Below are 24,472 nucleotides of genomic sequence, written 5' to 3' on the forward strand. Positions count from 1 at the left end.
GCCAATCAAAATCACAATGAGCTATTACATGTATGACAAGACATTAACAAGCACTGGCCAGGATGTGGAAAAAAGGGAACCCTTGTGCATGGTTGGTAGCAATCTAAATTGGTATAGCCACTATGTAAAACAATATGAAGGTGCCTCAGAAAATTAAAAAGAGTACTATCATATCATCTAGCAATTCCACTTTTGGTTATTTATCCTAAGAAAACAAAAACACTAACTTGAAAAGATGTCTACACTCCCATGTCATTGCAGCATTATAAGAGCCAAGATAGAAACAACCGGTCTATAGATGAATGGAATAAAAAAAGTATACATAAAATGGAGTATTAGCCACAAAGAACTCAATCTTCCATTTGCAGTAACATGGATGGAACTTGAGGGCACTATGCTAAATGAAGAGAAAAAACTAATACTGCATGATTTCAAATATGGAATCTAAAACAAACAAAGGCTTATAGAACAGACTAGTGGTTGCTAGTGTGCTAGAGATGGGGAAAAGTGGGTGGAGGGGATCAAAAGGTACAAACTTAGTTATAAATGTCTTAGGGATGTAATGTACAGCACAGCAACTATAGTAAACACTATTGTTGCATATTTGGAATTTCTAAGAGTAGATCTGTGATTAAGAGATCTTAAAGTTCTCATGCCAAGAAAAAATGGTTAACTATGTAGGGTGATGATGTTAACTAGACTGATTTCACAATACCCTTGACCCCTGACAACAGATTTGAACTATGTGTGTTCACTTACTATTTTTTTCAATAAATATACTGGACAACTTTCTGGAGATTTGTGACAATTTGACAGAACACAAGATGAACCACATAACCTAGAAATAGCAAAAAATTAAGGAAAAACTAGGTATGACATTAATGCATAAAACATGTAGATATTATTTTATCACTTAGTACTATAAAATCAATAGGCTATTTGTAGTTGTTTTTGAGGAGTCAAAAGTCATATGTGGATTTTTGATTGCATGGGGGCTGGTGCCCCTAACTTAGCTCTGAGGTTAAGGGTCACCTGTATATATGAATATTGAATCATTATTTGTAAAACTAAAACTACTATGTGCCAATTATACCTCAATTTTTAAAAATTTGAAAAACAAGCTTGACTTCAAAGGTATTTCTAAAAACACAGTAAACTGAGGCATCAAATTATTAAAAATATCTGGTTACAAATGACCCATATTTATATATTGGCCAGTCTAAACCTTTCATGTTGAAGCGGAAGCCCCTGGCACTGTTAAGTAAAAACCTGGTGCTTCAAGGAAGTAAGTTCAAAAGTACAAGGAAAAAATTATAGAGTAGGAACCTTAGACCTCAGAGAAGGGAAGGTTGGCAGTAGACATTCCTATCATGATTCCATAGGTTCTACCCCAACCATTAAACATTTCTTCTATCCTAATTTAGTAAAGTATCTCTTTAATTCCTAAAATTCCATTAATCAAGCCTACAAAATTAACAAATATTCTTCATGAAGAACATGAATCATTTCCGGAAGGGAAAAGTTAGCAATCATTTAACTTCTTAGTAAGAAATCATGGCGCCCTATTCCCAAAGGAATTATTTTTTTTCCCCCCCTATATCCTGAGATTAGCTGCTCTGAGGGAATGAGTTTCTGATGCAGAAAAAAGTAAACCAATTTGGGAACTTGAAGCACTTGCAGGGAAATGATAAGTGGCTCAGATACTACAGCAACTATGGTAGATTGGAAACGGAAGGGAAAATATGGATGGTCAACATCTTCATCTCTACAGCAACACCACTAGGCTCAGGAAAAACCATCTTTATATCAAAGGCTCTTTCAAAAAAACCTCATTATCACATATAAGATAGTTTAACTATTCTGAAGGTATATTTACTGTATATGGGCTGCATCATAAGCCAAAGCATAATTTATGCAGTGATTCTACAGTAAAATTTATTTCAGCTTTCTTAAATTCCTGGTTAATTTAGGAACGCAGCCTTGTTATATTGGTAAATGCTATCCATGAATAATGTAGGGACCGGCATGATTTCACTATTTGTCATACATGAAAAATCTATGTATTTTATGTTTAAAATACCCAAGCAGAGAAAACTCAAACCTCTGTGTAAAGCATTTACAAAATGGGGATACTTTTAACAAAAAACAACCTGTATATATATGAATAATCATGAATTCTATAAAAAAACATTTCTACCTGGCAGACTGTGTAGTATCAAGGGTTTTTTTCTGCTAAATTAAGTAACATTTACCATGTGAGTATCTATAGGCAAACAAAAAAGTTTAGAAACAAATTGATAACCAATTTGGGTCTGGAAATCTCTGCAGAGGTTTCTTCCCTAAATCTTCCCAATCAAATCATTCTTTTGTTCCAATTAAGATTAACACAAATATAAATGCTTAATAGCCTTAATTCTCATAGGCTGAGGTTTGAATATTTACCTCATTTGATAAGGGAATATGTTAGACAATTTCAAGCCTCCTCAAGACTTGCATTAAAAATTAAAACCTCATCAGGTTTTAAGTCCTATAAAATTTTAATTCCTGTGTTTGTGACTCATTAAACAGGACTTTCCAAGCTGATTTTTCAGTTAGACATTAATCTTAAATGAAGTGTGTATGTGGTTTTATTAAACAACCTGTCACAATGGACAAACTGGATGCCTTTCCATGAAAGCTACTTTACCACCACTGACATGACTCAGTGAGATAGAACACAATATTTAAAATTTAATGAAATTCCAACAATAAACATTGCCTATGGGTTTTGGTTTCCAATACCTGCCTATAGTTAATACTTATTACCTGGTTCAACAATTACAGAAAAACTTTTAAAGTTAAGAAAAGTTCTGAATTTGAGGTCTATAAAGAATTTACATTAAGAGTAAAGTAGTCAAGATATCCTTTTACTCAAAAAATCACTTCAAAGAGTTGACTTCCATGTACAAAAAAGACAAGATCAGTCACATCATTGGACACAAAAGGATATTCCAAAGGTCTTTAAAAATGGTAATTAATCTCAAAAAGGAAAACTAATTTTAACATTTATATTTCATTCATTATTAAGACCATACTTGCTTAACAAGATAATTATGCTGATACAAAATATACAGTATTTACACTTAACTGTACAAAATAATTTAATGTTTACAAAAATAACAATGTTTAGAGTTGACTGACACAGTCTTAAGGAATCTCTTCTAGAGAAGTATATAGTAAGACCACAGATTTCCATTTCACTTGTTTTTTAATAAGTCAAAGAAAGGATGCTGCAAAGCTTCATCCAAGGTAATTCTTTTCACTGGATCATACTCCAACATTCTTCGAACCAGGTCAAACAGTTTCTCATGTTCTTCATCATGACAAAGCATAAATTCCTGGGGGGGAAAAGTTTTTGTTTAAGAAAAGTATTTAAAAATAGTTAAAACATTGTTAAACATTTCATCTTTTTTCCTTTACCTTTAATGGTTTGCAGCGTCTCCTAACATATCTACCAGCAGAACTATGTTCGTCCCAATCTAGCTGGTTATGGTGAAAATACTTGCGTTTTCTACAGGAAAATTATGTCTGGATTAGTGAAAGTAACAAAAGATCCACACATTTACCCTGTCCCCACTGAGACAGATGCAAGTATAAGCATCTCTACCCATATACATACACACATGCATATGATTTTTAAAAATCCTAGCCAACAACTATGTATCAGATACTTCCCATAACACCTTCCTTATTAATCTTGCACTATCTGAGGTTTTAGCATCCAACCTAAGCTATTCCCAAATAATACATATGGGAAAATGCCAGCTTTAAAAGCAGAGGAACCTAGATCCATTACTGTCGATTCTGACTTTACGAGATCTGGAATGGGGCTGGAAATCTCCTGGGGTGAAGCTATGTTTAGAAACTACTGTAGTATCTTGTCCAAAGACATGCAGCCAGTTAGCAATAGTATGAAAATCAAACTTAGATTTGATTCAAAAACAAGCTCTTTTTACTATACTATGTATTATTTTTACATCACCTTAGGAAAACATTTATGCAAAGGTTAACCTGAGTGTAAAAACTAAATACTGCTTTGTTTATAGTCAATCACAGGTAAATATTGTATTGCTTTTTAAAACTTGCTATTATGAAAAAAAGAAACCTTCTAAATCTGCAGTCCTCGGAACAAGCAGTAACAACAACTTGGGTTTTTTCTGTAGTTTGACTATAGACCATTGCATAGACGCAATCAAAGGACTCTAACCTTAAAGCATACCTTGTTTTCTGAATCATGTGGGTTGGAATGGGTCCTAATATTCGTTCCATCATTGCTAGGTGTTCTTTACTATCATGAGTCTAGAAAAACACAGGAAAAAGGAATTTAGTACTTTCCATTTCCCTATATGCACAATAAAGGAAAACACAAGAAAATGGTGTTCACATAAAGGATTAGATTAGACATCTGCACAATTTACATTATATTCTACCTCCAAGGTGGAACCATACTGAACGAACTCAATTATCTGCTGCAAGCCCATTAAAATTAGTCTTTCTGAAATGGATTATGGTTCTGTATAGCAGATGCCACATAATCTGCTTAATGTAAAACCAAACAATTCCCTTATTTATTTGTATTTCTTGTACTATTTAACTGAGGAATGACTGGGGTAAGATTACCAGAAAAACTGTCTCCTTATATAATCAGGTGCTTACCCAAATTAATTTTCCACTGCCCAGTGAATAGCAACATATTAATATATACTAATAAAAATACAGTCCCAGTAATTCTCACAACAATCCTGAGCTAGGTGTGTGGGAACTTGAGTTTCAAACAGGTTAAAATATTAGCTCAAGGTCACACAGCTCAAAAATGAGGAAAGTTAAGCTATGACCACAAGTCAAAACTCATATTCTTAAATTATGTAAGTAATAGAGTTTTAGCTAAAGTAGAATAGAGAAAACTGTCACACTTAGAGATGAAATAATAACCTACAGCAAGGCTGGCAAACTTCTTCTATAAATGGCTAGACAGTAACTTTTAGGCCTGGCTGGTCACAAATGTTCTGTTGTATATTCTTTTTCTTGTTTTTAAAGCAGGCATCAGGGAGGAAAAGTTTGCCAACCCCTGGTTCTGGAGAGCAGAGGTTGTAGGTAATGCTTTTTAAAATTTATCAACTACAGTGCCGAGTGTGTTACTTTTATAACATTAAGTCCTTAGTTCATGACAGGAATAACTAATACTAGTTCCACATTTTTAAAAAGATCCTTAGTTAAAGAGTATTTTTGGAGGGTAGAATTCAAATGTAAACCATACCTCAAACCAATGTTAATAATCTCACTTCACTTAAGGTCTTAGAGTGATGTTATAATCACAACTCATTTGAAGCACCTATTTTAAGTGACAAAATGAAGAGCACATTTTGCTCAAGACTTACAGCTTACCACGACAAAACCAGACACCGCTTACTGGAACTGACTGGCAACCATGGTTCTAGGTATCAAACTTGTCTATAAACTCAGTCCTTTTAACAGGATCTCTTCAGATTAAACACAGGAGCAGCCCAGTGAGATGCCCCACAAGCAGTGAACACACACATTCTGCAACAGCCACCCTAGTGACTCTTGACTCACCAGCTTCCTGACCGCACCCCCAGTCCTGCATGCCCTAACTTCAAATCAACCTCAACACTGTAAGCCAGTATCTCCCAAACTTGCTACCCCACAGCACAACCGCAGAACAGAACACAACACCTTGATCATATCACGACCCTTACAGTTAGTTCAGTGGTTGCCGCCACCTAAAGTTTTCAAGACTTTTAATTTCAGATGTAAGTAAAATACTGACAGAAAAAAGTGGAGACCTAAATAAGGTTTCCTACTTTTTGTTTTGCCAAGTAAGGACTTTTATTTAAAAAAACCAATCACCAACAATTATAATGATCATTTCATAAAAGGGACATTTAATACCAAAAACACAGAAGGGATAATTTCTAAATAAAGGCCAGATGGCAACCCTACAAAATCATTTTCATTTTGATCAGATTACATTTTGGGTATCACTGACTTCTAGGATAAAAGAAATACCTTTCTACAGCATGCAAGTCCATTATGAATCAGTCCTTGCCTATTATCATTTTCCCATTTATGCAAAATAGTCTGAAAGCACTATTTATTCTTCCCTGACTAGAGTAGGTTCCTTTACACCTCTACCCACTTTTGGATACAATTTCTTTTTCCTGACAGGGTACCACACTCTCTAGTTTTCTGACAAACTTCTACCCTTCCTTCTATTTTGGCTTTAACTCCCTACCTTCTCAGTGATGCCTTCTCTAAGGAAATTTAATTGTTTACCTTTCCTGGGTTCCCATTACACTGCTTACATTTTTCCATAACAGCAATTATGACATTATACTTCTAATAGTCTATCTTTTTTGCATGAATTCCTTGAGGACAGAGATGTTGTCTTTTCATTTTTTGATACTTAGTGCCTAGAAATGTGCCTAGGATATCACAGATGCTTAATCTTTAAAACTAAATACAACTTACTGTTCATAAATTCTTTTATAAAAAGGAGCAAATGACTTGTTCATGGCCATAATTGATGGTCAACATAACCAGAACAGAATTAGAATTGGTCACAGTAACACTAATGTAAATTTATGAAGGAGCTCCCTAATAAAACGGAAACATGAGACAGTATGAACCATGTGTTAAATACTCTACTCACATGCAAAATGCACTATGACTATTAAGAGTAGCACTTCATTAAACTATGCTTTAGGAGAACGAGGACCATTTTTGCATACACAAGTTTTAATCTTAAGAATAATGAGACTACAGCCAACTTTTCAATACAGGAGCCAAAATTTTAACATTGTCTTCAATATTTAAAATTCATTATGAATGATTAAATTTTATTTACTAAAACATACCTGGAAGACTGTGAAACCAAGGTAATATTCAATAAGAATGCAACCTATGCTCCAAACATCACAAGGCTGAGACCAACCTAAAGCTAAGTAAAAAACAAAAACATTTTATTATGCAACAATTTTATTTGCCAATATACTAAATCTTTTCCCTATACAGCTGCTTTCTTTACCTAGCCTATTTGGGAGAATATGACAGCAAACTTGGGGTTTACATTTTCAGTTTTATATATACTCAATAGGCTCTCATAGTCCTCCACAACATCCTTACATCAACTTACAGTATTTTAACCTGACGGATGGAGCATTTTATGTCAAAGAGGGACTAGTAAATACTTTCAAAGTATAACTACAACTGTACAAATATTCCATAGTGTCTGAACTGCTCATACAATGCAGGGCACTGTTACAGCCACTTCATGGTTGTTCCAAGAAATTTTACATTTTATTAATGCAAATATAAGTCAACAACTATACTCTGGATGTAATTACTAACCACTTATCAACTATCATCAGCTTGATGCAAGAATTTCTCTTCTATTAAAACAAATACTAGTTTTACATAAATTATATAAGAATGATAATGGATATTTTGAGCAGTTTCATCTATAAACCAAATTAAAGAGCCATTTAAAGTTCACAAAGAGGTATCTATGTATGTACTTTCAGGCTGTCTATGTGATTATATGTACTTTCTCCTTCAGAATTCTTAACGGCAATACTATTCAAGAAGAATAAAATATCTAGCCTTAAGGCTCTAATTAACTGGAAAAAGAAACTAAACCATACAAGATCTTTTAAAGATAAAATATTTAGTAAAATAATAATGTATAAATGTATAAAACCTATTTTAAAAGACATTTCAATTGCTTTCAGTAATACCACTGAATAAAGAAAAAGGAAGAAACCATATATTCAAGGGATTTGATTATGATTTAGCCATTTTGTCAAATCTAAGTGTCTATACACTTGAATAAATGGATAATTCTACATATCTGCAAATAATAGCACTTGACTTAAGATGCAAGTTTTCTTTTCTAGCCACTCCTACCTCCCAGTCCAGCTCTTTCCCAGGTGACTGCAATCTTCTGCAGCACACCACCCCAAAGCATCCCATTCTGATGAGTCAAGCCCTTATACTCCTTGGAATTCTCTCCACCTCTCCCAACTCTGTTCATTACCAATAGCCAAGATGGGGCCCTCCTCAACTGTATGTAGTACAGGACATCTTCCTCTCCACCTAATTCTGCCTTAATCCTCAGGATTAATACTCCACAAACACATAGAGGACCCTTCTAATCTCCCCATCCCCTGATTTCTTTTCCTCAAGGCCAATAACCCCAATTTTGGATTTTTATCAACTATCTAGCCCAGCCACACTCAGAACTTCGTTATTACTAAGAATTACTATATTTTGCCCAACCTAGAAGGTCATTAACTAAGATAATACCACTGTTTTATATATCAATTAACAAAGAAAGAAATGCCAATTATTTTGTTATGTTTTCGTATATGTTAAAATGTGGGGAAAAATTTGCATCTTGAAATTGGTAAAACACCAGAGAAAGTTTACGCTCTGAAAATACTTCTGTCCAAAACTCTTCTCACACTTTCTTTGACCCTCCATTGTAGCCTTCAGTCCTCAACCACAACACACTCCTTCTAAAGTACTGTAATACGGCAGCCCCTCTCCAACGACACTATGCAAAAATCCTATCATCCACTTCAAAGGTAAGGTCTAAACCTGTGTTCCAATGTGGTTGCCACTATCCCCAAGCGGCTACTTAAATCTAAAATTTAAATGATATTAAGTTCAAAATTCAGTTCTTCAGTCACATTAGCTTCATTGTAAGTACATAGTATCCCACATGTAGATAATGGCTACCATTTTGGACAGTGCAGATACAAGCTATTTCCAACATTGTGAAAAATTCTGTTGACCAGCACTGTGTAATATGCTTAATTTCCTTACCACGTAACCAATCCTCATCATTAGTTTGCTTTCACATTCTTACTCTGAACTACCAAGCTTATTTCATTTAACTATCTCCTAATAGTACCTGATCTGAACTTGTCCTAAGCCCTCAAGCTCACCTCTGACTTCCCTGCTTTAATAGGACCTGATCTCTAAAAAAAATGCATACTCCTTTACTGAGTCCCCTCTGATTTCAAAACTCCACCTTAACTCATTTTCTTTTCCAGCCTTTCTCATGTCAAAGGTTATTAAAGCTCTGCTCTTTGACTAGCCTCTCTTCTCGAGTTCCTTCCAACCTTATCTAGATGTCTAACAACCAAACCTGTAGCATTTTTTCATCACCACGCTTTTGTGATGAAAATAGCTACCCACATTACTCCAAAATCACACCACTGTGAATGACTTAGCCAACAGAGCTTGTTGAGTATGATCTTACTAACTTGTTCAAAAATCACCACCACTAGAATATCTTTACAGAAGGTATCACATTTTTCCCACTCAGGAAATATATTTATAGCAACATACAGGCAATTTTTATGAAAACAGAAAGCATTTTCTGTATACTGCTAAGAAAAACACACCCACCTCCCCCACCTGACCCCTAATAAAAGAAGTGAAGAACAAAAATCTTTTCAATTACAATTATCAGGAAGAGGCTACTGACCCAAAATGACCTCTGGAGCTCTGTAATGCCGTGTAGACACCAAAGTACTATGATGTTCGTCGTCATATGTTGCACTTCCAAAGTCAACAACTTTGATATCTGTGTTTTTCAAAGTGCGTTCATCACGTTTCTAGAGACACATTTGAGTAAACATGGATCAATAAAGATAAGAGATATTTTACAGCACTACCCAAAAAGCTTGCACATTATCTTTTTGATTTTCAATGTAATCCCATAAGGCAAAAGATTATATCCTTTTTGCGTTAAACATCAGGATGTAATGAGCCTCAGAAGTGAAATTTCTCATTTAAGCATCACCAAGCTAAATTTAATTTTAAAGACAACCATCAAAATTAAAACAAGTCTTTAACTTACCATTTTAGAATTATATTTGACTACATAGTCAGACTGCACAAATAAAATATTTTCAGGCTTCAGATCTGTATGAGTTAATTTATTATGATGCAAAACTACAAGAGAATAAAAAGACATTACTAGTTTCACTTACAAATTTAATCTGCACTGGAGGGAAGGGAGAATTAGTAGTGGACACGGGTTTCATTAATACATGTAATATGTGTATTTTAAGTCAGTGTTGTGATATGTTGTTTGTATAATAAAAACTTTGGTTCTCTGGTGTTTAAAGATGTATCAAGTATACTTACAATTTATTGACTGGCAGATCTGAAATGCCATCTGCCTGATGTGGCCAATTTGGAAGGGCAGAAAGCTATTTTCTTTAATGAAATCATAGGTACTAAGTCCCAGCAGTTCGAAGACAATACAAACATGACCATGATGATCAAACCATTCTAGCATCTGGACACAGCAGCTAGAATAGATCAAAATTAAGTAATTCAGTTCACATATTCTTTCATGTAATATGACGGACTACAGTTAAAGTTTTTACTTACAAGATACTATTGGGATCAGTACTATTTAAGTGCTCCAATACTTGGATCTCTGAACGAGCTGCTTCACGGTATCGACCTACATTTTTTATGATTTTTACTGCTACACGCATGCCATCCCTTAAAAACAAAATTAAGAAGAAAACAGTAAATGGACAGAAGCAGGATGAAGACATTTATCCTCCAAAGCATAATCTTATTGAGTATCAATTACTCTATGCTATTTTTTTCCTAATAATCTTTCAGGACATAGTATACCATATTCCATATAACATTTTTATATGGGGCAATGATTCCCTTAAAACTTACAAATTATAATGTTTGTTTCCAGCATTTTTAATTTACTTAGATTTTATAAAAAAGTTAAGATAAAAATAAACCTCAAACAGAATATACTACTGCTGAAAGCATTTGCTCATTCACCAGGACAGACCCACTCTGCCAGATAGTGCATAGGTGCTAGTGAGGAAGGACAGCTTTTCCTCACTGTCTAATGGAGCAGACATGAGCAACTTACCACAAGGTTAGAAGTGCTTGTATGAGGCGCCACAGAGAGGTGGGAAAGCCTAACAACAGGGGGTTAGGGGAACTTAAACTTCTTCAGAGAAGAAAGAGGTGACACACAACTGAGCCCTGTAAGACAGCTATCAGTTTGTCAGATTTGGAAGAAAAAGGGAATATTCAGGCAAGGGGACACCATCAATAAGTCATGAAGCCAAGAAAATGCGCAGCACATTCAGTGATGCAAGTAGGTAGAAACAGGTACAGTGTAAGGAAGGCAGCGAGCTTTAGGTTGGGGCCTTATTCAAGACTTCCTAAACAAATACAGAGCTGCGAATATCCTGAGGAAATGATTTCCAAATCTCCACTTCCTTTTGTCCTTTTTCTACTGTCTTCCTCAAGGAGCCAGCATTCACATCCTTCTTTTTTACTATGATCCTTCTATCTTACAGAAGGAATGAAAACCTCACTTACACCTCATTAGTGTAATATGTGTCCGAGGCTGTAAAAAATATCCTTGAAGCAAAGGAATTTTTCTCATGGCTGATGGCAAACCTTCTTCCAAGTATGGTGATTTCCAATTCATTGTGTTCAACAAGGCCCCAATGAAGCTGTGGGCTGATAAATCACTAAAAAACTGTTTTGATGATAATCTATGATGTTTGGCATAAGACTTAAAAAGAACTGCTATAAAATTGCTATGACAGAATTCCTTCTAGTCTCATCTACTAAATTATATGACCAAGTTTTCTCAGTGCCTACAGCTACAATGAAAAATGGAAAAAAGGGTTAGCTAATGCTAACACAGGAATCATACTACAACATAAAAATGTATCAAACCAACTGTTATACGCCTTAAACTCAGTATTATGTCAACTATTATGCAATTTTAAAAAAAGAAAAATGGAAACAAACTTAATGACAAAACATCTTAGATGTATTTATTTACGGATACATGTACACATTTTTTAAAAGCCCCAACCAACCCAATAAAAGATGTATTTCCAACTCATTTTATGTTTTAGGTCTATTAAGTATCAAAATTCCTTATAGATTTGTACTTGATCAATTCAATATTATTAATTATAAAATCTCAAATACTCAGTGTCTTGGAATCTCTAGAAATTATAAGAGGACATAAATGGAACTACTGGTGAAATCTGAGTAAGGTCTGTAGATTAGATGCAAAAATTTGAAAATATGTCATACATATGTATGTAGAGAGAATAATAAAGCAAATACTATAAAATAGTACCATTTTAGTAATAGTAAAATACTTCCTAAACAAATACAGAGATTTTTTTCAAATATTTCAAGATTTTAAGGTCAATTTTTGTTGCAGAGAAGATAGGGTGATATAAGATCCTTAGCATGACAATCTTTATGAAAAGTGGAATGAAAATAAGTTAAAAGACAAAACATATATATAACCATTCAAGAAGAGTTTGTTCAAGGATAATGGTAGGTGCTGAGCTGCTATAGTATTTAGATTCCCTCAAACATATTCAAAGAGAGGGAGGTTTTTTGTTTTTCTTTTAAATTAACATCTACAATAAGCTGAAAATTACATACTTCTCAACTATTTTATGATGAAAAAATTGAGATGCCAATTTAGAAATGCATAGTTTCAGTAAACTGTTCTTAAGAGGTTCACTTAAAAAAAGTTTACAAACAACAAAAGAGAGGTCCTGGAGGAAAATGTTAAAATGAGGCAGAGAGGATCAGATCACAAAGGGTTTAGTAAAACTTAACAAAGAATTTAGACTTCATTATGTAGACTTTAAGGAGAATTTCTTTGTAGTTTAAGAAGCTAACTCTACCTTGCAAATATTATCCTTTGGGAAAAAAGGTTTTTGAACCAAGATTAGACATGATTTACTGTCTATGGAATTCAAAAGTAAAGCACTCCTAACTTCTTAGAAAGTTGTAAGTTCTGGGAAATTCCTTCACTTTAACATCCACTTTGAACTCTATCATATAGAATTTGTCAGTGTCCGTGATCAAAATAACACACTCAAGGTAAATATATCATATTGTTTAAGAAATTCTGAATATTTGTAACTTTGAGGAGAACATGTGACTACCACTTAAAAATACCATTCCATCTAAATTATGGATCCATCAAATATCTGAATTTTCAAAAAAAAAAAAAAACAAACTTACATGACATGATCAATGCACTCTACAACTTTGCCAAAGGCCCCTTCACCCAAAGTGTCCACGATTTCATCTAAAGTGAGGGGAGAGAAAGAGGTGTAAGTACCTGAGTACAAATTATGTAGTTATTCAAACAATGAATATTTAAGTGTGGAATATTTTCAAACAATCTCTATCAAAGCATAGCTAAGAGTTCAGCACTCAAATTATTTTCAGCTGCTTCAAAAACAATTAGATAGAGCTATTTTTCTTGCTCTAATCTCAAATTCCACTGATTATTTTGGAACTTTAGAAATATTTAAATTCTACAGAAAAGAAGAAATACAAAAGAACAACAAACAAACCCACAAAAAACAAAACAAAAAAGCAATGAAGAGTTCTTTAGCCCCCCGCTGACAAGTTAAAAGTGTTGAAAAATATTCTATACATCTTGCTCTTAGAACGTCTCCACTTTGACAGATCAGGTGACCCTCCTCATCATCCTCTATACTCCTGGATCTTTTCCTTCGGTGGCTCTTCTGGAACGGCAAATGGGCGGCACCAAGATCATCCAGCCAATCATTATATCAGAGTGAATTCAGGGCAGAATACGCAATTCATTCAGCGGGGAGATATTCAGGCATTCAGATAAGCACCAGGCCACGAACAGTTGGCAGGAGCAATTTCAAATTCAGTCCCCAGAAATTCACAGGGCACAGTTTATGTTACAGAAGAAAAACATGGCAAGGAACAGATTTTCAGATAAGATACTTCAAGTGGCAATAGAAAACAACACAATTGTCTCTTTAAAATACTGAATTAATAGAAGTCTGAAATTTAAAGAATTCAATGTCATGATCTAGTCTGTTGGTATAAAATAGCATATGCTGTGAATTGAGATGTCTAATTTGTCCAAAAAATGTTTTAAAATGTCAAGATTAGTTGAAATTATTTAGCAATATTCTTAAATATACATGACTAAAATAAAAGGGGAAAAACAAAGGGTAGTTTATCTTCAATGTTCGATCTAATCAAAGCTAGTTCTACTGGAAAAAACTCAGGGAGAAAAACCGTAATTCAAAGTTTACTGATCAAACAGGTGAAGATATCTAAGTGTAAATACAGGGCAGGCTTTTTGAATATTTTCCATTCAGCACCCATTTTCCAAACTTCAACGGAACTAACTGTAGAGCAATGATGCTCTGTGCTTTGGGACTGTGTTATATATAGGATAACAACATTTAATTATCTACCAGTGCAACTTTCAGGATTTGTTTCCAAGTATCAGGAAAGGGGTTTCTTTTTAAGTAAAAAAATGTTTAAGAAGAACGAAAAGATGGGTGCCTCACCTTTTCATAAGGTTATATTACAAAACATAAAAATAAAATATTTTCGGTTTTAAAATCAAGGAACTCATGGTCTGGACTGCAGAAAACAAGTAAATGTGGGCAAATGAAGGCTAGCTAATAAATACAGATCAGTTATGAGAATTTGGAGGTTTCCTTTAAGGATTCAAATGATATAAACACAATTATAATATATCCAAATAGTATTACATATAAACTTTTCCAAATTTATTGGCTCATTAAGAGCTTTTACATACAAATAAGTGTCCACCCAAAAGAAAAATATAGTCAATCATACCGAACGTGACTGATGACTTGAACAGTGCCTATTACGCTTCCTTTTAGGACTGCTTCTCCTGCTATGGACTGAAGATTTACTGCAGTGTATTCGATAATTTTCAAAGTCTCTGTGATAATGTCTATGAATATATCCTTCGCAGTTGTCATTTCTGTATTCTTCAATGTACCTCCGATCCTGATATTCTCCCTCATTCAAGGACCTTGCTTCTAAATAATGACTGCAAACACATTGAAGCATTTCAAATTATTCTCCTTCTCAAATAATGAAGTGCAAAACATTCTCTCATCAATTCCTGGCTAAAACAGCTAACTTAAGAAAAAAATTCAAATTAATGAATTATAATTTACACTTATCTCACAAAACTTAAAAAATAATTTTACTTTAACCGAAGAGCAAATGAGTTCATATTTCTCTGTTGCATAGATTGCTGTCAAGAACCTCACATCAAGGAAAAAAGAAAGTTTGAGTCAAATCATTCAGTTATGTTTATTTGATTAAATGTTGCTGTACCTTCTGGACAAAGTTAAAACCAAAACTTCACAAAATTGCTCTTCTGAAGTTCATTTTGTTTTATGATATATTCATCTGTGACTAAGCTTTCTTACTTTCCCCGTAAAGCCACAAGCAATCAGAGGCAGGCAAAAACAGGATTACTTTCTCTTTTAATGTAAATGCACTTCAGATATTCCTGGCACACAGACTTCGTTCATGAAAGGTGCTGAAGAGCTAGAATCTTAAATGTATTCCAGCCCTTTCATTTTACAGATGACAAAATTAAGATTCCTAGAAGGAAAATGATTTGCTATGGGACAGTTTTATTACATACATCACTTATCTCCTCTCCTGTTTGTATTTCTAGCTTTCTGTTATTTCTGAGAAGTAGACAACACAGCTTTTGAAGGTTGCCTCCTGTGCCAAAAACATCTATGCTATTATCTCTCTCAAACGAGAAAAAAATCTTGCAATTGCTTGCCTCAGATTACAATAGACACACACCCTACTTCCCTTTGCATTTCTAACTTCCTGTCATTTCTGCTTGCAGAATATACAAGATTTCTACATGGGAAACAGCATCACCTAGTTGCCATAGTGCTTAACTTCCAACTCTACAGATCCCTTGAAAATCTGATAAGACATGGACCTCTCCCCCTAAAAAGTGCACAAATGTAGGAACAAAATTTGGCAAAGTATTTCAGAGAGGTCATGGACTACAGGAAGTCAAAGGATCCCAGTTAAGTAGCCTTGATCTGATGGAAAAAAAAGGACATCATTCAACTGGCCCAGTTTCCCATCCCGCTCTCTACCTGGGATGAGTGTCCTCTTCAACAAAGTGCGAAGCTTCAAGAGGGACGCACATGGAGCACTTAGGGAGAGAGGGGACACTTGCCCAGTCAGACAAATCAGCTAAAATAATCCTGAGAAGCAATGGAGTAACAGATAGTGACTAGATTGCCCTTACCAACCTCTTTTGTTTCCCAAAATTATGCTGTCACCCTTTTTCCCAGGGGGCTGGTTTAGGCAGAAATAAAGAAGCATTTCTCAAACTAGTATTCAACAGGACTGGCATCAAGCCCAGGATGGGAAGATGCCAGAACCCCCCATTTCTTTCCCCCAGTGTCAGTCTTAAATTCTAACATTGGGGAAATAACTGAGAAAATTACCATAATACTGTGGATCTGGGCAGGTACCTGATCTATAATCTATAATACATCAAGCCAGAAATTACCATACTCTTAAGGACAGCCAGTTTAATTCTGTAAGTCATCCTTCCCATAACTGCCCAAAATCTTTCTATTAGAAAGAACTAACACTAATAATCTTTAGCTGGAATAGTGCATGAAATTTAGAGCCGTCAATAATCCATGAACAATCTATAGAATAATAAACATGAGGTGAAGTTATACCATGAGGATAAACTAAAAAGATGAGGACGTCTTCTACCTATGACAACCGAGGATTAGAGATTATATAAACAAAGTCTATAAAGTTACAAAGGCACGGACAGAGTGGACAGGAGGAACAGATTGATTTAATTTCTAAAACTATCCCCTGAATGTCCAGCGACTATTTCACTGTAGTTCTTCAAACCAGCAAGGAATAAAGAGGCTATGGGCATTGCCACATAGGTCCTATGGAAGATAAATAATATATATAAGGCAGAACCCTTGACAACAAACGATGAACTATTTGAGATTACACACATAAAAATAAAGCAAAAATCAACAATGCAGGAAATGGTGAAAGGCTGCATAAAGTGCTCAGTGTCACAGAGTAGGGAAAAAACTCAAACTGCTTTAAATGGTTAGAAGACTTCATAGAAAAGAAAGGAAGCATTACATTTTAATGGGAAGTCAAGATTTGGACAAAGTAGAAGGCAGAAGAAATGCCGGGGAGAAGAATGGAGTATTACCATCTTATACTTACAGAGCACTTTTAGCCACGATGGCTTCAAGATGGCTATTTAAATAGTACTCAGGAAACATTAAGGAGACAACCCAGCAAGAGTAATTTTCACACAGGGGAACACAGGCAAATAAATAAGCTGGAAGAGATCACCCAAAATTTCATGTGCCAGGCTAAGGAGTTTAAAACAGTGTTTCTCAAAGGGTAATCTGTCTATCAACATATTAAAATTGGGAATTAGTATCCCTGGGCCCCAGGTCAGACTCACTGAATCTAAGTCTAGTAATATGCGTTTTAAACATACCTCTGAGGTAATTCTATTCACACTAAAGTTTGAGAATCATTGGCTTAAAACTTGATACTCCATGTTAAAAGAAGACATCTAAGGATTTTTACCACAATATATAAAGGTGGTGTTTTAAAGCCACATCAGTTTTCCTAATATACTGTCCAGAATTAAGCCTATAGGAAGGGAAACCAATTCATAGGCTACTACCAAAAGACCAATCTTTGCAATGTATGTATGAAAAAAGGTGAAATAACTGATAAACAATAAAAGCTCTTATAAATCAGTAATAAAAATACCCCTTAATAGAACAAATAGGCTAAGAACACAAAAATAATGTCCAAGTGGTTAATAAATATATGACAGTGGACAAATTCACTAGAAACTTAAAAATTTATATTAAAACAAAACACTACTCTTGGTATTTCAAAATAGTCAAGATTGGCCACAGCATGAGGCAACATGTTATAATGTATAACTTGGTACAAATTCTACCTTTCTAGGTGTGAATATGTAGCAAGAGCCTTATAAAAAGTTCACATCCTTTAAACTGAAAATTTTAACTTTCATCCTGTCCTAGAATGATCCTAAGAAATGTCCCTTCTTAGAATCTATTTTCAGGAAATAATCAGACTTATATACAAAGACATTTTTAAGAAAAAATACTTAGAAATAACTTTACATCCAAATAATGGGGGGCTAGCATCCTAAAAAGGTTATCTCCAATATACTTTTTTGCATTCTTTGTAAAGTTTTGAATCCTCAAAAAGTCTATTAGAATATTCCAGATTACGGAGAGCAACTACCATCAGACAACTCTGGTGCCAATGTCAAAGAAGTTAATTGGCCTCATGGTTAACTGGACTGACTCAGTATTGTTAATGCAGTTAATTACGAACATGAACGAACTGTTCATCACTCAAATCACACTTCCTTTCTATATATATAATGCATAATAAACTTATAAATGACTACTACTATGATGTTAAGCTGACAGATATTTTGCATTTATTCACAGGGCACAGAGGTTTTTCTATAATATATTAATTAGCTCAGGTCATTGAAATCCTGGCATAAACCTTCCCTCTTCCCTGACATGAGCGTGTATGATGAAGAATGATTAGTCTGCACTGACTACCAACAAGATCACTATCCTGCAAAACAAATCTGTTTTGCATGGAGAAAGAAAAAAAATTACATAGTGTTTTTTAAAGTAACCCCAGCAAGCTAATTTAGAAAGCAATCTGGCAAACAGTCTCAATGGAACATCTGTACAAAACAAGGAGAAAACACACGACCAACAAAACAAAAAAGAAAGAAATTCATGGAAGACAGGATGAAAGAAAATCTCACCTAGCCTTTTTAAAATCATTTTAGGGACTTTATAATTCCTTTAATTCTGTAAAAATGTATCACCTCCAAATTTTACACCCATTAAGAATACAATAAAAGAGGACACAGGATGTGAGAAAGTTTAACTGAGACCCTTTCTGGCTCAATAAATTACTGGCTACTGCAAAGGAATGATTCTTACAGTAACCAAGCTTCTAAAATCCCGAACACATTTATTGGCTTTATCTACAAATATAACCTACAGAACATAGTACGTGACTCATCTCCAGCACACTCTGACAGTCCCAAATAACACATGCCATTTCCCCATCTGGATTAACATTCTTGGCCCTTCATTATCTCTCATTCATGGAACCCTAAATGCCCACCCCAACATACACATCTCCCTCACACACACACATTAAAGGCATTCACTGGGTGTCATACTGTCACTATTAACTTTTTGTGGGTCTCATCTCCCTACTACATTACTGGCAGTTGGGACTCAAATCAACTATCTCCCACCACTCCCAGAGAGACATAGATACATGAGGGTAGGAACAGCTGTAGCCTCAGCACCACTAGCCTTAACAGTTATTCATTAATCTAAGAAAGTATTTGACTGAATTAAAAACAATTTGACACATGAAAGCTATATAAGCTAATAACACATCATCACAACTATTAGTGTTAAAATGCTACTAGTTCAAAAGCAATTTACCAATCAGATACTTTAAATTGGTGATGTGGTTTACAATGTCTGTTCTCCTGTGTACTACTGTTGGACTTCCTCTTCCGTTTATGACTTCCACTGTAGCTTTCAAGTCCCCAGCTTTCCCTGCTATACCAGTCAGGACAGTGAGCTCTTTTGGAATGCCGCATCTGGTAATAGGAATGGAACGTGAGTTGTAGAGAAGGTTATAGATGGTTATGTTTAAGGTATTACACATTAGTATTATTTAAATATAACATCCAGCACATGAAGTCACACAAAAGGCTCTCAATTTTTGTAGGTAGCGTTTCTCAAGGCACAGGGCACTATTTCACTGGTATGTCAGATGACTGTTAGGTGGCATAAAGATCTTGTGTTAAATGATGAACAACACTGTGAAAGCTTATATTTTCTTTCAATTATTCTGAATACATTCTTAGCGCTGGTCTTCAGCTAACCCCCAACTGCCATTAAAAAAAAAAAAAGAGTGAGGGTTCAGGCTTAGTATCTGGCTAGAAATTATTAGCTTTGATTTCAATTTACTTCCTTCTTTTTATGGTAAGTGATTATTGGCCTCCTAATGAAATTGATATGATTTCTTAAAAAAAAATGTTAACTTCAAAATGTGGGCTAATGAGAAATATCACAAGTGTCACGCAGCTCTGGCAAAATACTGTAATACAAATAAACCAATCAGAGAAACTATTACGGATACTAAATACAGGGGATGACTTTGTTTTAAAGGTAAAGGCCATTAATGAAGCTTCTTTTTCTCAAACACTTCAGGGTTCCTTTTGCTAAATCTCAGAATGACTCCAGCTTTGGAGAAAAAAAAAGGAGGTGAGTATAACACAGTACTCAACAAGACAAACTGAAGGATTATATAAAGATTATTTTATCTACCCAACAAATTTATTTTCAGATCATCCTGCAGTTATTCTTTAAGTTATATTTGTTGTACATCTGGGGTGACTGAAGAAACTAACCTATGAGGATGCATACTACTACAGTGAAATCAGATGATAATGGTGAAAATTCCCTCACTCAATCTACATATAACCTCTAATGCACAGGTTCCTTCCAGGCTCAGGATCTGTGTTCTAACAATGTGATCCCTAATTGCCTCTCCTCATCTTAATTCTTTTACAAAACAGTTAAGTTTCTAACAGTAGTGTCCAAACTGCTGAGCAAACAAGGTGAGTTTCCTCATCAGCAAAAAGCTGAAAAAGGTAAAATGGAACAAAACCAGCTTAGTTAACCTCCTTCAGCTTGCCCAAACGACTAAACTCAAGTAAAAATCTAAATGATTTCAAACAGATTTTAAAGAAGACTTCGCAATGAAGCAGCTCCAGTTCTTCGGGAGGTATTCCATAAGAAAATGTATGTATCATGCCATCAGAGCCTGATGCCAACAAATACTCATCTTTGAACTCACTGCTCTTGCTGATTCTAATTCTATGCCCATTAAGCATCCTTCTGGTAAGGTAAACTCTCTTTTAGCTTGCTTTAAAAAAGGAAGAGAAGGCATTGGTCAGGTCAAACAAAAATCCCGAAACAGTTAGGGTTCTCACTGGAAATTGGTTAGTAAGCATTCTGGTTTCATATAGAGTAGCTTCAATATGCCGTAGAAGGTGGGTCTGAAGTCATTCTCTTTGCCTCCTGAGAAGATAATTATTAAGATTACACTACCTCTAAAAAGGATTCTACAAATCAGCAAATAGCTTTCAGTAAAAATATCAGACACAGTGGATTCTTACGTTTATATCTTTTAGAAATCTGATTCTCTACTGCCCTTTAATATCCACCAATTTTATGCTATATATATGGCTTAAAATACAGGACTAGACTAAAGTTCCCATTCCACGGGTCCAGGAGATCTGCATTTAATGGATAAAAAAGAAGCTTGTGGGCGTGAGCCTATGGCACACAGTCATACAGGCTTACCAAGAGAGCAAAACCAAGTGGCTGACCTGGTCGGATTGGAGGGCTGTTTCCCAAGGCTCAAATAAGCATTCAAGGATAGTAATCAAGGATAACAAGGTGCAAAAGTATATGAGATATGCAGATCTGCTGCAACAATGGTACGCTCCACCTTAGGAAAAACAACAGTGTCGCACAAAGGACGAACCTCCCCATATTTCTACTTCTCACAAGCACTAGCTAAATTCCAACGCCGGGATCGCAAAAGTTCAGCTCTTCGGACTCCACCCCCGCCTCCCCACCCCACGGCACCGAGCCAGGACCCTCGGCGCAGTCACCTGTAGTGGCAGATGCTTGACTCCGGTAACCCCCACCCCACCGCCATTCCCTTTGCAAAGGCCACAAACGGCATCCAGAGCAGGGCTTCATCCCCGACACCAACCCCAGGGGCGGCTCTCCACGGGTCTCCGACAGGGCCTCACTCCGGCCGGGGGGACCAGCGGGTAAGAGCCGAGGCCTCCGCCGCCGCAAAGCTGGCGGCCAGGGCCCACCGACAGAAACCAGCTGCAGAAGCGCGGCCTTCCCGCCCCAACGCTTTAAATCTACCCTGACACCAAAACAATTCTAAGTTTTAAAGGCCGCCAGCGGAGCTGTGCCCCGAAGGAACCCCAGTCGCCGAGGCTCCGATTTCGGTCGTTTCTCCGACACCTGGCTTCGAGACGTAAAAGACTGGAAAACCACCCAGCCTCGCACACCCCGCCCGGAACCTTACCTCCGCAAAAGGAAAAGGCCCTTTGGCCGAGAAATGCCGCCAAAACCCCCCCTTCTCTCTCCAATCTCTCCGACATACATCCGAGGAAAAGGCTGCTGCGCCGTCTCCCTACAACGCCCCAAGCGGCCTCTAGCACCACCTACGCGGCGCGAACGCGCCTGCGTAACAGAGCCTCGCGCGCTCCCGCAGGTACCCGTAAGAGGCGGGGCACCGTGAGACGTCAGGGGCGAGCTCGGCCCTCCATTCTGCGGCTGCGCGACCCAGGCAGGCCCCGTCCCGAGGCTTGGTTTGGCCGAAGAGTGCCTCAAAGGTTGCTCTCGTTCTGGGAGAACCGGGGTGACTCCGAGAGGGAGCGCTTGTGCCCTGCCCCAAGGCTGTGGCGCATGTCTGCTTCTTCAGGTTAAGTTACTCTGATCACGGCACCCACGGCTCTAGCCATGGTACCTCTGGCCCCGTTTTTGGCGCCCCCGCTCAAAGTGGCTTTGGCTTGCTGTCCCTCTGTCTCTTCGTGGACCTCGACGCCAGACAGACCCAACACGCAGTACATAAACCCCCAAACTCGCCCTGTGCCAGGCCTGGGCTCGTGAACAGGATACGGGCAGTCAGCCTGCTTGGAGCTTCCAGTCTGACATGGAGTTGGATAAATAGAGCGCCTTAGGGTTACGAGTCTCTTAAAGGGTTGTGCTTCTAATTAGAACCCAAAAAATGAAGTGTCAACTGACTGCTTATAAGGTTCTTTCTGTTAGGTTCCCTGCTTTATTTCTGGACAGGTGTAACCGGAAGCCTCCCTAACGAAATTCTTCCCTTTGTCCTGTGGGTAGATTATATTTATCCAAGGCACAGTAATTTCTGCAAACTAGAGAGCATCTATTAAGGGGCTTCCTTACCTTCAAAGTATTTTGCAGTTCTAAGATTACCCGTAGAGTTCCCATTGTGAGTATGTAGAGTGAGAAGAGCGCCAAAATTTGAGCCCTGGGGAACACGTGAGGGACAGAGGAAAAGAGCCGGAGAAGGACCGATCAGAAGGAGAGGAGTGTTAGGCTGGAGGAAGGAAAAACAAGGACATGCAAACAGAACAGAGAGATACCATAAAAGAGAACAGACCAGACCCCAAGGTCCTTGCCTTATATGGAAAGGGGACAGCTCTCCCTGAATTCCATCCTTCTGATGTGCCAACTAAGACCCGGATGTCAGCCTCCTCCCTCTTGGAAGGAAAAAAGTTTCTAGCTGTCTATTATGTCACCTTCAGCCAATCATACCTCTCCACACCCCCTAGGATAGCTTGCCCACTCCTCCCCGTCCTAACCCCTTATAAACCTCCACCTCCCTGACCGGGGGTGACTTCCCCAGCCTGTATTTCAGACTGGGGAACATCACCCGGGAATTGCGCTCAAATAGGCTGCCTGGCCCTTTGTTGCCTCTTGTGGCCTGCTTATCAGTTAAAATTTATCTTACCAGGAGAGCCAGGCGTATGGTGTCAGAAAGCAAGGGAGAGAAGGACTTAAATGAGGGAAAGGCTAACAGCGCCAAATGCTGGGGAGGGATCAGGTGTGGTTATTACTGAAAACTGTCAAAAGGATTCTGTATTGTGACAAGGATTTGATGGATAAAAGGGAAAGCCAGAAATAAAATTGAGGAGAGCAGGTTTGGACTATTGTGGGCATAAACCCAATAGCATGTAGGAGACCCGAACTCCATACCTTGTTAGGTGAAAGAATGGTACGGTAATGACCTAACGTTACAGAACTGGTGTCACCTACTTTGGATAAATTGAACTCTCATGGAGATGGTACCCCATTTCAAGAAGTGAAGTTGAAAATACATAAAATTGAATTACAGAAGTTGTGCTACACTTTAAGAAGGGAATAAGTAAGTTTTTCTTGACTAACTGCTCTGGCTATAAATCCCAATACAGTATTGAATAGAAGTGGCAAGAGTGGACATACTTATATTCCTAAATTTAGGGACAAAGCTTTTAGTCTTTCACTATTATCATATTAGATGTGGGTTTTTCATAAATGTACTTTATCATATTAAGGATATTCCCTTCTATTCCTAGTTTTTTCAGTGTTTTTATCATGAAAGCATGTTGAATTTTGAAGTGCTTTTTCTACCTCAAGATGGTCGTGTGTGTGTGGTTTTTTGTTTCACTTTCATTCTACTAATGCAGTGTATTATATTGATTTTTATATGTTGCATAAACTTTTGATATCTAGGAAAAATTCCACTTGGTGATGGTGTGTTATCCTTTTAATATACTGCTTTGTGTTAACTTGACTAGGACTTGAGCAAAGGAATGTTA

At 36.7% G+C, this 24,472-nt stretch overlaps 1 protein-coding gene across 3 annotated transcripts; it reads right to left on the reverse strand.

Annotated features, from left to right (window-relative positions):
- Positions 1-2,710: 2,710 nt before the first annotated feature.
- Positions 2,711-22,329, reverse strand: CLK4 (CDC like kinase 4). 3 transcript variants are annotated; one of them, XM_017679114.3, is made up of 14 exons: positions 22,171-22,329; positions 19,488-19,648; positions 16,050-16,160; positions 14,743-14,962; positions 13,547-13,637; positions 13,126-13,192; positions 10,465-10,581; positions 10,216-10,382; positions 9,926-10,020; positions 9,551-9,680; positions 6,915-6,997; positions 4,259-4,338; positions 3,460-3,550; positions 2,711-3,377 (listed from the first exon to the last, which is right to left on the reverse strand). In XM_017679114.3, the coding sequence occupies exons 2-14, from the start codon at positions 19,646-19,648 to the stop codon at positions 3,237-3,239; spliced, it is 1,554 nt and encodes a 517-aa protein (XP_017534603.1). In that variant the 5' UTR covers positions 22,171-22,329; the 3' UTR covers positions 2,711-3,236. The 3 variants fall into 3 exon arrangements, with proteins under 3 accessions (XP_017534603.1, XP_017534604.1, XP_017534606.1); XM_017679115.3 differs by lacking the exon at positions 16,050-16,160 and having other exon boundaries at positions 22,171-22,328; XM_017679117.3 differs by lacking the exons at positions 13,547-13,637; positions 16,050-16,160; positions 19,488-19,648; positions 22,171-22,329 and having other exon boundaries at positions 14,743-14,883.
- Positions 22,330-24,472: the final 2,143 nt, after the last annotated feature.

The sequence above is a fragment of the Manis javanica genome, chromosome 14 (genome assembly GCF_040802235.1).
Source record: "Manis javanica isolate MJ-LG chromosome 14, MJ_LKY, whole genome shotgun sequence".
Lineage (NCBI taxonomy): Eukaryota > Metazoa > Chordata > Mammalia > Pholidota > Manidae > Manis > Manis javanica.

Coding starts and splice junctions, on each gene's coding strand:
- CLK4 (XM_017679114.3), bottom strand. CDS start 19,648: ATGCGGCATTCCAAAAGAGCTCACTGTCCTGACTGGTATAGCAGGGAA. Junction 16,161..19,487: donor CAATTTAAAGTATCTGATTG/GTAAATTGCTTT, acceptor ATTGCTTCTCAG/GATTATTTTAGCTGATTTGT. Junction 3,551..4,258: donor CACATGATTCAGAAAACAAG/GTATGCTTTAAG, acceptor ATTTTCCTGTAG/AAAACGCAAGTATTTTCACC.